Below are 17066 nucleotides of genomic sequence, written 5' to 3'. Positions count from 1 at the left end.
TATTCTTGAATGCATACTAAGATGAGGTCATAAAAAATTCATAAACTTTTTCTATGTTGATAACTCTTTGAAAATTAGACCCAATGAAATAAAACAAAGTGTTAGAAATTAAAGAAAGAGAGAAGTGTAAGGATAAGCATGAGCATTCATATTGTGGATGTCTACTGATAGAGTTTAATGGTATTCTAACTTGAAAATGATATGAATTTCTTTGGTTTATGGTTTCTATCAGACTATAGTGATTTTTTGGATGATGTACATATCATCTGTGCATATAAAATTTAGGGTTCAATCAATTTCCACAAACCTGAAACTTGTGAGGATAAGTTCTATACTTTGTTATTGTTTCTTTTATAATGACTTGTCCAATTTATTCGAAATATTGTGTTGTAAAAGTTTGTTCCTTTGCTACTAAAATTTGTATCTTAAGAAAATAACACTTAAAAGGAATATGAATTTATAATCATCAATGAGATAAATTTTCAAATAGTTAACTAATCTCTCATCGTATCCAGGATGAGGATTCAAAGAAATCATATTATCATAAAACTAATTTGAAATAAAATGTAGTAATCACCATTTACTAGTATATTTGGAAAAACTTCTTTCTCCGCGATTTTAAAAGGGAAAAAATAAAATGAAATATTTTTTATTACACTAAAATTAACATATAGCTAAACTAAATTGTAAAAACCATTTACTTTAATTTTTTCAATAAAATAAATTTTGAACTACGACAAAATTGCCTTTCCTTCCAAACAATCTTTAGAGTTTGTAATTTTCCATGATTTGGAACACCGTTTAATTTCACGTTATAATTAAAAGAAATAGATTGATAAAAGTATTAAATACTATAATTTTCTTAATTGCATGAGAAAAATTGAAATTAAATAAAAACAAAATTATTCTACTTTTCTTTTAAAAAATGTATAACTTTGACAAATTTATTGTCAAGAAAAAGAGAGTAAATTCTTTCTTTTTAATAAACATAAAAAAAATCAGACAATTCACTCATTTTCTTTTACATTCTTTATTTCCTATCTATTCCTTTTCTCTCTTTATCCTTCACATCTCTTTTCTAATTTCTCTGTAGCTATTTACCACCTAATCCAACAGACAATACAAAGAGAGACATTTCTATGCATCACCAACCTTAACTGAAGACATTCATCACCAAAACACGACAGAGATTATGAGAACAACAAATGCATGTGACATTCGTGTTACTGAATTTACAACAGATGACAAAGGTGATTCTGGGGTATGAAGATTAGCAGTGAACTGAAAGCGAAAGATGCCAAAATTCAAATGCCAATCAAATAAAGAAACATGCAACTGTTTTTTATCACATTACTATCATTGCCTACCATTCTGATTTTGATTTTGTTAAACATTACAGGGTAGTTCAGTTCTATAAATAGTATCCTTTATTTTGCAGTCAATCCCAAACTAATCATGTACATTTTTGGTAGTAATTAAAATTATAGTTCAGAAGCTTCTGATAACGCAAATCGTATACAAGCTTGTAGGCCAAAATGATTACACAAGGGGTAATATAAAATATGGCGAAAATCTAAGTTCTCAACTAGGAGTATTCTGACTCTTGCCATGTTGAACTTCCTCTAGACATTCCTTGGCACGTTGTACTTTGGACTGGAGATAGAAACTCCCACTCTTGGCATTACTCTCAAACAAACTATCGTATTTCTGCATGGCAAGAAATTCAAAATGATCAGTTTAGCCCTCTGGAATGAAGGATATTTCAGCATTAATAATTGGGAAGTCAAGAACATTAATCTTAAAATCAAGAGCCTTTTAGAATCACGATACATATGGTTAATGGAATTTTTTTTTCCTGGTAAATTGCCAGGTGTTGGTTTTCACCTCACTTTTAAATCCCCTTACTTTTGTCATTGCATTTTCTAAAAATCTAAACTTTCATTCCATCACTTTGTTAAGTTACTGTGCAAGTTACTTGGTAATCTTTGTAACAAACATCCTAGTCACGAAACAGAAATTTCACCTTGTTGCACAGATCATTATGTTCTGTGTAGAAAATACAAGAAAAAAATGTGGGGCTTTAAATTGAGCAAATATGAAAAAAATTGGCAATTTTTTAAGATGAAACACACCAGTAAAATACATTATATAGCTTGTATTTTATCGCATGCTTCCTAGAGACTAAAATTTAAACAAAAAATATGTTCATGTCTAGTGGACTGAAAAATATAAGCAAATTCTAACTAAGTTACCTCTATTTAATGCCATTATTAAACATTACACATTTTATTTCACTTGAATGAATTCGAAGGTAGTTTTAGTTATTGAATTCCAATTGAAGCCTATTACTCAATATGATGTCCTCCAAAATATTCCTCACATTAGAAAGTTATAAATTTGAACACATTTGATTAATATACCCACAACATAAATGATATACTAACCTTGATAATCTCCTCCCAGGGAGTTTCCGCAGAGACACCAAGAATCTGTCGAGCCTCTTGCTCTGTCATTGCCTTGCTAGCTCTGCGAATGGTATTTTGTATTGTCTCCTGTGCAACACCATTTTTTGCGGCATCTGGAATTTACATAACATAATGTTAAGAAAAATAAGATCCAGAGCTGCTGTGTTACCATATCTGTGTTTAGTGTAAGATAGACTAGGCCAAGACATTATGAAAAGAAGAATAAAGAAATTAAAATGTGTATCAGAGTAAAAGCAAAAGGTATTTGACAAAGACCACAGAATTAACGATAGAATGGAGGAACTATTTTGTTACACTTTTCCATTAAGTATCAGTTATATCATCAGAAACTTCATCGAGAGGAAATAGCCTAGCTTGTTATCCCCATTAATTTGAAGAACAAAATAATGCTTGGCGAATGAAGGAAGTTAATGGATGAGGGAAATGCCAAAACTTTTGCTAACTGAAAAAGGAACCTTGGTATGTTGCAACACCAATCGACAAAAGTGATAGATTAGCTGCTAAGGAAAACAACTAGCGTACCAAAACTCAGTTTGCTTACTAGATGATTCACTACTAAGCTGATCCATCAGCCTGGAATCCTATAAAGTATACCACGGTAGAAAGTCAGATCTTACAATATCTATACATTTTAAGAAAGCCTATAATGAAGTCCAACATATCGTATCCACTGCAAAATTTTGAAACATGAGTGTAGCACCTATTCAAATGAACAAGGTATATTTAAGTTAATGGAAACCCTGCGGATATGTGGAGGTCTAACAAAGAAGTTTCCTGGATGAATAGCTTTGAGGCAACCAAAGAAATTGTTTAGAGACAAAAGGAGTCCAGTAGTCCAGTTCAGAGGAAAAAGGTCAATTATGAGGTCACATATTGTACTGAAATGCAAGTAGAATGAGAAGCCTGAAATATATTGTAACTGTAGAGTGTCAAAGAAAAAGAAATTGAAGAGATTGATCTACTAAACTCTAATTACACCAGCAGTGTTGTATGGAGAATGAAGGGTGGTTAATGCAAAATTGTGCAAAAGTTTACAGTCACAGAAATCACGCATGAATGGGCAGCAAGGATAAGACGGGGGCAGAGATCATGAGACGGAAAGTTATAAATATTTATGAGGGTTCACTAATGCAAAAAGCAATGAACACAGGTGCACACGTGACATGAGATTATAAACTACCCATGTCAAGTTCAGGCTTGACAGATAGGTGCAGACAGTGGTAAGATTGAAACTGTAAAATAATTCGAGGGCTTGAAAGATCCCTCTTCCTCTCTGTTAGAATAATTACTAAGCCTACTTTTGTTAGTGTAGTCAGAAGGACTAAAGTAGAGAGTAGTGTGTTGGGTTATCTCTAATGATTGTACCTAGAGGTCTAGGACAGTTCTTTAACCTTCCATCTCCCTATTGTATCAACTTTTTATCTATATAAATATTAGAACATGAGAAGGGTCCATTAAGCACTTTAGAAATATATTTTCTCTGTTTTAAATCTCAAGTCTCTCATTCTATATATAAAAAAGTTTTGATACAAAAATACATAATAAATAGGTAACCCTAGCTGCAGACTTAGGTACTATTATATATATATATATATATATATATATATATATATATATATATATATATATATATATACTAGAGACAATATATCGATGATAAATAAAGTAAATATTCTAACATTTCCTTTCAGGTTGGAGCATACAAATTGTACATACCAAGCTTGGAATAGATAAACTCGATTTGAAATATATGATTTGTCTTCAAGAGTGTGTGGCAAACAGATGTGCAATCACAATTCGAATAACAACTAATAGTAGCTTATGGGTTAGATTGTGGTGGACAACTACAAAACTTCAACTAACACCATAAAAGCCACAAAACTACAAGCACTATAACTGATGAGGTGATGGGACCTATAGTGGCTAAAAGCGACAAAACTGCAAGAACTGCCATCACTGACTAATAGGGTAATGGATCCTGCAGTGGCTAAAAGCCACAAAACTACATGGATTGCCATCATTGATTGATGGGGCCTACAATGGCTGGAAAGCAACAAAATTGTAAGAACTGCCATCTCTGACTAGTGGGGTTGTAATGGCTGGAAACATACTCCCCCTAACAGCGAACAGCAGAAATGACAGCGCGCCAATGAAAAATCGTGAAGGTGGAAGATCATAATAGTCTCCTTTATTTATCAAAAGGACCCAAAAACAGATCTGACAATGGGTTGGTGTTGACTAAGATTTTGAATCTCGTTAGAGAGATAGACTCCCCTCATGCCATGAGCAACCTTCAACTCATGACTTTTGTGTTGAAATTCCTTGGAACTTGTTGATAGCACTGACTCTCCTCGGAGAGTTGTAAATAAATGACATGATTCAATAGGAAATCACAGCTGCTACAATATGCAAAGCTAAAAGCATTATGAAAGGAAACTAAGATACAATGTTGAAACAAAAGTACAATGCTGAAACGGTTTTTTTTTTTCTTATTTATTTCTTCATCTGGAAGACTTCTCTCATCCCATCTTCACTTCCATTCACCAAGAGACCAAAGTGAAACTTAAACCCATCCTGAACTCATTCAGATCTTGACAACCTTAAAACAAAAGGGGAAAAGGTTAATATGCAAAAAAGTAAAGAAGAAGTGAGAACTTTATGAGAGACATTCCAGCTAGTGACTCCAAACCGAATTACTTTCTTCCACCCTAGAAACATTCATAGGGTTAGAACAGAAAAACAACGACAGAAGTATCCTGGATTGGCTTGTAGAACTAAATCAAAAAGAGATTTTGGGATTTTTTATTTTAGGGTTTCGAAGAGAAATTGGGATTTCCCAATTATTTGCCATGGCTGCTATGGATGTTTAGAACCGAAAGACGGAGGTCCGACAAGACGAACAACAATGGCGTGATGTGATTCCGACTTCGGGAAGGTGGCGTGTGACAAACACGCGTCGGAAGCCGATCATAGAGAAGCCATGCATGATGGCGCATGTGGAGGAGAATGAGGCATCGATTTGGGTAGCGCTCCTCGAGGCATACAAAATCCCTAACTTCATTGGAGACGATATCTAGCCGTCGATGGTGGAGCACGTGGCAGTGCCCGGATGATATCTAGCCCTCGACACCGGCAGGGTTGATTGTCGCTCGAGGAGACAATCCAAATCCACTAGTCGTTGAACGAATTGTGATGGTGAACAACAGTGACGACCGATGGCAATGACGAAGAGCGACGACAAATAGCAATAATGGTCAATGCAGACAATAAGACTAAAAGAACAGGATTGTTGATTGCAAAAAAAGAATTTTTTTAAAGGCCATGGTGGCATTGGCCACCGACGGCGACAAAGAGAGAGTAGTAAGAGACTTAGGCAACTTGCTCTGATACCAACTTGAGATTGAAACTGAAAAATAATTCTCGAGGGCTTGAAAGAACCCTCTCACTCTCATTCTATATATAAAAAAGTTCTAATACAAAAATACATGATAAATAGGGTAACCCTAGCTATAGACCTAGGTACTACTATATATACTAGTCACAATATAATGATGATAAATAAAGTAAATATTCTAACCGTAATTACCATTTGATACAAAATGAATCTTGTGAGATAAAAATCACTACAACACTAGTTTTTGCTCCCATATTGCTTTTGATATTGTTTGAGTCGCAATTCTCCTTTGAATTGTGACCCAAACAATGTATGAAATTGTGTTTGGCTATCCAAAATGGGTTGGGTTACAACCCAATTTTGAAAAGCCCTAAATCTGCTTTGAATAGTGGCTACACTCATATTTCCCTCTAGTCGTGCACACTTATTATTGTGCCTTTTTTCTCACTTCTAAGCATTCGGCATAATCTCTCTTCTCCACTTACACCCATCACCTACTTAATATTGTGCCTATTCCTCACTTATAAGCACTCGGTTATAATCTCTCTTCTCGACCTACACCCATCACCTACTTATCGTTGTCTTCTCTTCATGTCAACACTTCATAAACTATAAACGTTGGTGGTCCTTAAATGTTCCCTTCTACTCAACATGTGTTGCGGCAGTGCTGATCCCTTACTATCGGTCCCTTCCCTTGTTTTACATGTGCTTTTGTTGAGTGAGTTTTCTGCTGGACTCTTGCTTTATAAAAGTGAGCAAATAAAAAAGATTAGTAGGAATAACTTCATCAACTAGTCAATCCTGGACAGTAACAAATCAAGGCCTACCCCCATAATATTCAAATTCCTATCATGGAACCCTCATAAAGTGTAGATGAGTGAAAGGGGTCGAGAACATCAGCTCTCATGGGTAGGGTTATGATACGAACTTAGAAGTTGCAAGATATCCAAGTCTCACATCAAGTAGTATGAGATGCTCAGTAGAGTATTCAAGAATTTGGTATTCCCCTGAATAGCTAGCTTTTGAGGGTGGGTTTCCCAAGTGCTTATTATAAAACCTCTCCTCAGCTCTAGTAACAATATGGCTACTCAACTCTGAAAAACTAGGATTTCATTCAACACAGGCATTTAAATTAATTGCCCACCAAAATCTCATTCTGATCCTTTGAAATCATTCAAACTGTCAACTTACCCACCAAGAAGCCCGTTAAATCCCCTGCCACCCTTGGGCAAATGCTAAAGACAACAAAAGCATGGTACTAACAAATCTTCAGAAAACAAACTTAGCTGCTAAATTCTTAAGATGCATAGAAGTATAATATCCACTAACTGATAAATCATTTCGGGGTTGGAAACTAACTTAACATCTGCACAAATATATAAAAAAATAAAAACAAATAAAGCCTATTGAATAAACCAAACACCTAGAAATCAGAAAATTGCATAGTAAATTAGAATGCAATTGTACTCATCCCACGGTTCACAAATCAATCGACAAATTTGAAAGGCTTACTAGTGAGTGCTTGACGATATGCCTGAACAACTGCTCTTGCCAAGATTCCTCCACCCATTACAAGCAAGTTCGCAAGAATCTTAGCAGCCTGCACAAAAAGAGCAGTAATGAAAATTATCATCCAAAGATAACAGATTATTTCTTTCCTTCACTTTTCTTCCCTTTCGATGATACATAGATAAAAGCGTGGGTTAGCCCTAATCTGTGTCTTGAAACTATGACAACCCAAACAAACTAAACTACACCAACACAGAAATCACAACCCAGTACATGATGAAAATAAAACAACCAAGGTTAGCTACAAAAACAAAAAATTTAAAACACCATTTGATCAAACGACCATACCTGCAAATAAAACCCATCTAAAAATCTAAATCTCATGAGACAAGGAGAAAAAAAGAGAATCAAAGAGGAATCTATAGAAGAAACAATAAACCCCTTCTGATACACAAGCTTGGATTCTCGATTCCCTGATGCACAGAAGCTAAACAGCATAGAACAGAGAGTTGATAGAGAAAACAATAGAAAAAGAAAAACGTACCATAGCTAGAGAATCAACAATACGAAACCCTTCCGATAAACAAGCTGGGGATTTTTTCTTCTTCTCTGTAGATGAGAAAATATAAGCTTGCGGACCAAAAATTGAGTTAATTTTTTGGTTTAAAGGCTAAACAAAGATTATCTTCTTCTACAAGAAAATATGCGAGCGGAAGAGGAGGAAAAGAATACGCCGGTGGTGGAGGAGGCTAGGGTTCCAATTTGAGAATTGTAAAGCTATTCTGTGACAATACATGTTTAGAAAATTCTGGAACCTCTAGAATGACTAAACTAGACACCATTGTATTAATCACGTTATAATAAAATAAAATTAATAATACCATTTAGTTATATGTTCCTAAATATGCAGATATGTTTAATTTATTTATTTAACTTATTAAATAATCATAAATAATAATAATAATTTTAACTTTATCATCTATACTTTTATACTATATCATACATATCTTTTTTCTAATTTTATGTCATTGTTTTTTTAAATTAAAAAATAGTTACATTTTTATTTTTATCTTTTAAATGACTGTTATCAAAATTTAATCATTTTATAAATTAAAATAATTACTTTATCATTTTATCTACTTTAATAACTACTCTCTTTTTATACAAATAATTATTAATGATAAAAAACTACTTAATTAAAAAATAAAAATTATATTTTATAATCATTTTTAATAAAATTTATTTTATAAATTTAATAAATTTATACTAAAAAATAAATATATATGTAAATTGATATAATTTTAAGATTATTTCAGTCACAAGTTTAAAGTAGATTGATATAATAAAATAGACTAGTAATAATAATAATTTTAAGATTATTTGAATCACAAGTTTAAAGAAAATTGATATACTAAAATAAATTTATTTGTATATATTTAAAAATAATTTAGAATAAATATAATGTTTATGAAAATATAAATTAAAGTTAAGTTTTCTTTAAGTTAAAGTAAAAAAATATGTTTCTAAGTACAATAAAATAAATAATCAAAATTTGAATTAATTGATTATATTTATTTATTGTTCTATAATATAAAATATATTAAGAAAATTTTTATTTAATTTTATTAATTATTTTAATATTGTAACATTAAATAATATAATAAATTATTTACTAATATAATCAATTATTATTTATTTTTTTCTAAATCTCATACGAGTGAGAGCAAACAAACTGCATAAAACCTGAGAAAAGAAAAAGTTGGAATTGACACATGGTAGCAGTAGAAGGATTGAAATTTTTAAAACCACTTCAATTTAGTCTTTCTCATGTCTGAAGAAAACATTTCCCCTCATTCCAACTTCTTCTCCTTGGTTATGTACTCTCTCCATTCTTCTTTAGAAATCTAATTCATAGGATTTGCTTACCAGAAAATTCCTAGGACATCCGTGTTTCAAGAACATCACTTCTAATCGTTGGGTTCTCTGTTTTCAACCGGTAAGTATTCCTTTTTTTTTCCTCTTTAAATTAGGGAGATGATCGTGCAATGGTTACTTTACATGTAGCTGATTTAGGTCTTTCTTCAATATTCTAGTTTTTATATTGCTTAAGAAACTTCATTTATCTCCAATTTGGGGATTTATAGGTGTTGTCAACTTTCTTAGGGTGCCTTTGGATTTCTTCTTGAATTTAGTTGTTGGAAATTTAAGATAAGGGAAGTTTAGGTTTTTCTCTCTTTTGTTTTGGGGAAATTAGGTTGCATGAATTTGGGGATTTTTGCTTTGGATCGTGTAACAATGCTTATATGAAGTTATTTTAGTGAAAACTATGCTATGTGAATGTATGAACTGAAATTCTACATGTTGAGTTAAGTGTGCTTGGTATGATAATTGTGGATTGAATGTCTATGAACTGCTTTGGATATTTTGGAAAGATGTAATTGAACAATGTATTGTTGTGAATTATATTATACAGATAAAAAGTTTAGTTGATTATGGTGTTTTAGGCTAGATTTGGAGGAAGTGGAATAGTTGTTTAAAGATTTAGAGGTCCTGGACTGTATTAGGTGTGTGAGACCACTTAGGTGAGTGAATTCTAACTTGTTAGGAGTGTCTAAAGGGTTAAAAACATTTTCAATGTGGTAAAAGTAGAATTGAGTCATTTAGTTGATGANNTTGAAGATTTTAGNNGTAGATCATTGCATAACNACTAGATAAATAGGTTNGAAAGTGTTGTAAACAATTAGGCAAGTTTAATTAATCATACAGATCAAGTTAAGAGTGCTAGAAGTTCATCAAAATGGTTAGAATTGGTATGGGAGGGTAGAATTGCTTCATTATGAAGGTTTTAGGGTGCTGCAGATTATGCAGAGTCGCATAGCGCACTCTGTGCGCTCTGCGAAGGGTTTCTGTCAGGAAAAAATCGCCCAGCGCACTCCAAGGTGTGCATTGCGCAAATTTTGTGTGTCAAATTGAGTGATTTTAATGTTTTTGACGTTTTGGGGGGTTTTGGACATCCGTTTTGGACATTCTTTCAGTCGATTTGAGGGATTTTTTACCTTTCCGGGACTGTTGGTGATGGTTTCAAAGTCATTTTCCTTGTCTAAGTATGAGTTCACTGGGTTTTGTGTTGTTTAGCGGTAATTTTTGAACTATTATTGACTCATAGTGTACATGGAATGATTTCATACAATTTTTGATGACCTGTTGGGTTGTTTGTGGTCTTTTGAAGTGTAATTACTATCATATATATGTTGTATGCAATGTAAAAGTGAAAAGTATGGTTATTGGACGTAATTCCATGATCCTCAAGGGAAGTTACATGGCGGTGCCCTGTACTTTGTTGTGATTAACCGTATGAATGGTCGGAGTTCCCGATGGGGCTTATCCTGACATTCTGATAAGTGCCATATTTATCTAAATAAACGCACTTATAATTGTATATTTTGTGTGAAAAATAGCAATAAAGTCTCATGAAATGATGTAAATATTGTTTATAAATGTTTATAAGTGTGTTTGATTGTTTTTATGATGATTTTGCAGTATAAATAAAGCCAAAAGATGAAGAAAGAAGAAGTTGTCACGCACCAGGCGCTCCAGCCAGCCAAAAAGGTTGATTTCTCGCTGGAGTCAGGAGGCGCTCGCTCCAGCGAGCGTGCGGTCGCTCCAGCGACTAATGCTGCTCGCCCAGCGAGCGGAGCAGTTCGCTCAAGCCGTTGACTTTATTTCAGACCTCATTAAAAGGTCCGAAAACAGAAAACAGAAGTAGTCTTCTTCGTGGAAGCGAACCAGAAGCTCCAAAGCTCAATTCCAGGTGCTGCCAAGGTGCAAGGAGGCCATTTCCACTCCATTCCATCCATCCAAATCACTTCTTCTTGCTTTCTTGATGGCTATGTGTAACTAAAACTCCATTTCACTGGAGTTATGAGTAAAGTTTCAAACCTCTTGTAAACTTCTCTGTTTAATATATGATTCATGATGAGTTTTGTGTTTTATGCTTGATTTTAACACCTAAGATGGAAATCTGAGTCAATTGAACGGTGGAAACTTTGGAAAATTGTATGAAACCGTGGACATAGCTAGAACAGTTTAAAGAATTCAGTTTTAGACATAAAATTGGAAGCTTTTTACCATCTTAAGCATCGCACCTAATGCAAATCTGATTTCTGAACTTGCTAAGGAATTAGAAATTTTGGTTTGATGATTTAGAAATTGTCATCTGAGATATTGGATGTCAGTGAATCATTACTGTTGATGCTTAATTCTGATGAATCTGTTAATGGAAAATGGAATTGAGTTTGAAACTTGAATCATAATTCCAGTGAAACCTGAACTTGAACTTTGTTGTAATTTGTACAAACTTTAATTTTAATTTTAATCTGAATTAGACGGTAAAACTTGTTAATACTCATATTTTGAAGCTAAAATCGGTAAAATTATCACAATCAATACATCAAACAGTTCTCTTGGGATACGATATCCGGTCTTACCGGTTTTATTACTTGGAACGATTCGGTACACTTGCCGAGCCCCAACACATTCTAATGATCATCCAAGCTCAAGTAGAGAGTGATGAGTCATGTGGTGCGAATAGCAGGAGGTCCTAGGATAGGTGCTTTCACTGTAGGCCTATACCGCTATAACAGACTAACCTTGTGTGTGGTCGAGTGAAACCCTTCGGCAATGGCTTTGCAAAGCAGTAGGGCCACCACAAGTGCACAAACCCCTGGAACTCGATATTTATACTAGTCCAGATGGTCAAATCACGTGGTCGGTCATTGGTANCAATAAAATACATTTGGTCATAGTCTGNATTNTTTGTGGTCCTTGCATGCTTGAAATACTTGATTGATAACATATTTTTTTTATACCTAGCTTACCCTTGCATATGTTTGTTGTACGTGTTTGCCTTCCCCCCTTGCGATGATCATCCAATCCTTTGGATGTGAGCAGTAGTTGATGAAGTACCCTTGGAGCGAGCATTGGAGAACGAAGAAGAAACAACTCCCAATTCTTAGGACCTCTACCAGTTTTCATGATCTGTATTGTGGAAATACTATTTAGGCCTCCTTGAACCATTAGTTTGTTAGGTATTTTGAATTACTCTAAAGCTTATAAAGTTTAAATTTCTAGTCAATTCTGGATGACTGTTAAAAGCTCAACTTTAATTACATCCTTAAACTGTTTTGTCATATTATAATGCTAATCATCCTATATAATTTCATCAAATTATTGGATTGTTACATTATAGTATCAGAGCAGTTTGGTCCTTAGGATAACCTGTGTGTTACAGGTTTATCGTGTCTTCTCTGTGAAAAGTTGCGTCTAAATGGTATGGTCTACCATTTATTTCTAATAGATAGTAAAATTATGTATCTAACTGGAAGTTTTGAGAACAGAAAATGTCTCTATAGAAGGAATAAGGGTGCACACTCATGACATTTTACTAGAGATGATTTTCCTTTCTTAATTCTGAAGTTGGAAAATCTAGTGAGAGCGGTGGTTCTAAATCTTGTTTTTATAGAAACTCCTGTTATGTTCTTGTCTTAGTGTTAGAGTTATGGGATCTTTATCGAGTATGGGGTTGTATGTCAATCTGAGCTAGACTGATTGCTTCCGTCTGTGTGGGCAGAGTATGGCACATAAACCTTCTTCTTCTTCTTCTTTTTCTTTTTCTTCTTCACCCACAAATCCGGAGGTACCCAATAATGTAAGGGTGATGAAATTCTTTGTGGAAGAAATGCAACAACAGAATACGTCATTAGTTCAGTAGAACAATGTGATTTCTCAACGGTTAGGGGCCGCTAGAATGTCAGCACAAACCTCGCAACTTCAGTATTTGATGGTTATGCATCAATTGAATGAAACTCGTGTAACAGCTGGATTGTCTCAAGTTCAAGAGTGGAGTCTAGAGAGTTTTCTACAGTACCGTCCTGCAAAGTTTAATGGTAAGAAGAGTCCTAATGAGGCAGACCAATGGATGAGAGATATGGAAAGAATTTTCGATGCTAAGAGATGTCCCGAGGAGAACAGACTGGCTTATACTGAGTATTTGTTATCTGGAGAAGCTAGTCACTGGTGGAATAATATTAAGATGTTTTTGAAAGAAGCAGAGAAAGCAAAAGTATTTGACGAAAACAAAGAATAAAGTTGAGAAGTAACAAGATCAGTTTCAATTAATGGAAATACCAGTTGAGTCCAGGATATGTCAAGAGGGAAAAAAAAGTCGTACTCTAAGTCTCATTCGCAGGGATCCAATGGATACTCTTCGCGTCGGAAAGTTCGGCAAACTAGTGTTCAGTGTTTCAACTCTGGTGAAGTGCATCTAAGGAGTGTTTGTCCACAATTGAGGGATATAAAGAAGTGTTTCGGTTGTGGTCAGGAGGGATAAATGGGCAGTGAGTGTCCTTCACTTAGGAGCGCCGATACTCATTCACAACAAGCAGTTCAGTCACAAAATTATAGGGGCGTTAAGCCTCGAGCTTCAAGAAGGAGGTAAGCAATGTCAGGGGCAGCGCCGTTTAGTCTAAGTAATCTTTGATTGAAATTTGGTGTTAACTGTTAGCTCATCTCGTTGTTATATGTTTCAGTATCAATTTTCTTCTCTACGGTAGAAGTTGGTGTAAGAAGTCAGAATGAGAGAACTGTAGTAGGATAAAGTCATATCTACTACCATTTTCTCGTGAGTCAACATTTTGATGTGATGTCTATGTTCATGTTATTGTTGGAATTTCAGTTCGTGCAAGAAGAAGTTCTCAAGAAAAGTAGAGTTCGAAGGTAGAATAAGAAGAGAAGAAGTTAGCAGTGGTGTGAAAAGGGTGAGAAAATAAGTTGGGTGTTTGTGTAACAGTAACGGTAGAGATTAGAAGAAAAGTCAGTGTTAATGAGAAAAAAGGGTAGCCTTGGGTGTTGATTGACAACATGTTTGATATTTCAAGAATGGTTAAGATCTAAAGAAGAAATGTAGTGGCAGATTTAAAGCTTGAATTAAGGAAGGATTAAGAAGTTAAATTGGACCAAAGGAGCTGAGGAGCAGTTTTGGAGAGCCAAAATTTTAAGAAGAAAGAACTAAAGTCTTTAAGGAGAATTGAAGTATTGTAAGGGTTATGAGTGGAGTAATAATCAAACAGGGAAGGATGAGTGTTGATATCAAGAAAATGCATCAAATTCAAGTTAGAGGATGAGGTAGTATCAAGGGTTCAAATAGGAGAAATGTTTGATCATGAATTGGATTGGAAGATTTCCAACACAAAAGGAAGAAATACAATGGAAAGTCAACTTTGAAAGGAGAGGTAAGGTAAGAGAATCATGAGTGATTATTGAGGAAATGAGATGACGAGGTTAACATGGAAGAGAAGAATTATCAGAGTTTTTGCAAGATCCTTGCAGTTTTGAAGAAGATTCTTCTCTAGTGAATCTTTGTAGTTTACAATCAGCATGAAGAGAGCATTCTTTCAGTCAACAGATGAGTAAGGAGATATGTGGAATCAGAGTAGCGCAGCGGATGTTGGAGGGCTTGTTATTATCAGTTTCGTGTGTGTGTGATGCATCTTCAAGATCAGATGTTGGTGGTTTATGAGTAAGGAGCGTCTTTAAAACAGTAGTGATGTCGTTATCAGGAATTCAATTGAGGGTGTTTAGTAATTTTGAAAAGGTAGAAACCAAGGTTGTGCAAGGGATAATAGTCATGAGAGAGAAGGAATGATGAGTCTACAATCTCAAGTGGCAGTGTCAACTTTAAAGGAATGAAGTGTTATAGGGCATTGAACAGAGAAAATGGGTAGATGGATGAAAGAGAAATTTAAGTTCTGATTTCAAGTGGTAATGTTGGTTTTGAAGAAAGGAAGAATTCATAGATGGGTAGAACAAAGAGGAGATTCAAGTTTTGGTTTGATAAGGATTGAATAAAGGTTCGTGGAAGAACATGAAGATTAGGATTTTGAGTGAAATTGTAAAGAGATTTAATAAGACAATTTAATTGTTATAACTAGTGGGTTTCTAAAATTGGCTGAGAAAGCACGGTTTGGACAATCCTAGTTTGAGATGTATCATAAGTTGGATTGGTATCAATCAAGCTTGTGATCTTAAGTTGAGGAGAGAACCGGTCTAAGTTTGATTACAAGATAGAGGGACAAGAAATGCATATGGTTCAAGTTGACAATTGGAAGGAGCAAAGAAGGAATGTTCACTTTAGTTTTGTTATTGCAACAGAGAAGAGTTTTGCTTTGGTAACAAGAAAGTATAATTGGAGAATATGCTACTTAGTATTGGAGATCAATATAGTGTGGTGAAACTCTCAGAATGAAAGTGGTTAACGGTGATCAAAATCATGGCAGTGGTTAATTAAAAATCAGAAGTTGTGATGATCAAGCTAATGATTGGTGGTTCTTAGAAGACATAAGAGTAAGTAATAGAGTATTAGTCAAGGGTTGGTTTGAAGTAAGGCTAGTGAAGGTTGTAAAAGAGATTTTCAAGAACTATCAAATATTAGATTAGGGTTTCTGATGGAAGCACAATAAGTATTTTAGCCAAATGCCATACTAAGTAACCTAGAGAGAAATGAATATCAGTCTAGTTAAGATTTTTCTAAAGTTAGGAGGATATGAGTGAGTCGTATCCACCTCTCTTTTCTCTGGTCAATCTAATTTTCGAGGTCAATTTTTTTTTTTGTTGGGGAGCATGTAAAACCTGAGAAAAGAAAGAGTAGGAATTGACACATTGCAGTAGTAGAAGGGTTGAAATTTTTAAAACCACTTCAATTTAGCCTTTCTCGTGTCTGAAGAAAACATTTCCCGTCATTCCAACTTCTTCTTCTCCCTGGCTCTACACTCTCTCCATTCTTCTTCAGAAATCTAATCCATAGGCTCTGCTTACTAGAAAATTCCTAGGACATCCAGGTTCCAAGAGCATCGCTTCTAATTGTTGGGTTCTCTGTTTTCATCTGGTAAGTATTCCTTTTTTTTTCCTCTTTAAATTAGGGAGATGATCATGCAATGGTTACTTTGCATGTGGCTGATTTAGGTCTTTCTTCAATATTCTAGTTCTTATATTGCTTAAGAAACTGACTTTATCTCCAATTTAGGGATTTATAGGTGCTGTCAACTTTCCTAGGGTGCCTTTGGATTTCCTCTTGAATTTAGTTGCTGGAAATTTAAGGTAAGGGAAGCTTAGGTTTTTCTTTCTATTTTGTTTTGGGAAATTAAGTTGCATGAATTTGGGGATTTTTGCTTTGGGTCGTGTAACAATGCTTATATGAAGTTATTTTAGTGAAAACAATGTTATGTGAATGTATGAACTAAAATTCAGCATGTTGAGTTAAGTGTGCTTGGTATGATAATTGTGGATTGAATGTCTATGAACTGATTTGGATATTTTGGAATGATGTAATTGAACAATGTACTGTTGTGAATTATATTATACAGATTTCTAGATAAAAAGTTTAGTTGATTATGGTGTTTTAGGCTAGATTTGGTGGAGAGGAATAATGGTTTAAAGATTTAGAGGTCTTGGACTGTATTAGGTGTGTGAGACCACTTAGGTGAGTGAATTCTAACTTGTTAGAAGTGTCTAAAGGGTTAAAAATAATTTCAATGTGGTAAAAGTAGAATTGAGTCATTTAGTTGATGAGTTTGAAGATTTTAGACGTAGATCATTGCATAACTACTAGATAAATAGGTTCG

General features: G+C 34.3%; 2 protein-coding genes across 2 annotated transcripts in view; one reads left to right on the top strand and one right to left on the bottom strand.

Annotated features, from left to right (window-relative positions):
• Positions 1–1309: 1309 nt before the first annotated feature.
• LOC106778045 (mitochondrial import inner membrane translocase subunit PAM16 like 2) lies at positions 1310–8196 on the bottom strand. Its single transcript, XM_014665970.2, has 4 exons — positions 7934–8196; positions 7393–7480; positions 2445–2578; positions 1310–1707 (listed from the first exon to the last, which is right to left on the bottom strand). The coding sequence occupies exons 1-4, from the start codon at positions 7934–7936 to the stop codon at positions 1582–1584; spliced, it is 351 nt and encodes a 116-aa protein (XP_014521456.1). The 5' UTR covers positions 7937–8196; the 3' UTR covers positions 1310–1581.
• Positions 8197–13777: 5581 nt separating this feature from the next.
• LOC106759807 (pentatricopeptide repeat-containing protein At3g06430, chloroplastic-like) overlaps positions 13778–17066 on the top strand; it is an 11297-nt gene continuing 8008 nt past the window's right edge. The window contains exons 1-2 of the mRNA XM_014643155.1: positions 13778–13881; positions 14123–14204. Coding sequence (XP_014498641.1) covers positions 13778–13881; positions 14123–14204 — 186 coding nt within the window. The remainder of the gene's footprint in view (positions 13882–14122; positions 14205–17066) is intronic.

This window comes from Vigna radiata, chromosome 1, assembly GCF_000741045.1.
Source record: "Vigna radiata var. radiata cultivar VC1973A chromosome 1, Vradiata_ver6, whole genome shotgun sequence".
In the NCBI taxonomy this organism is placed as follows: Eukaryota; Viridiplantae; Streptophyta; class Magnoliopsida; order Fabales; family Fabaceae; genus Vigna; species Vigna radiata.
Note: the sequence above shows the minus strand (reverse complement) of the source record. Positions and strands in the feature narration are given on the sequence as shown.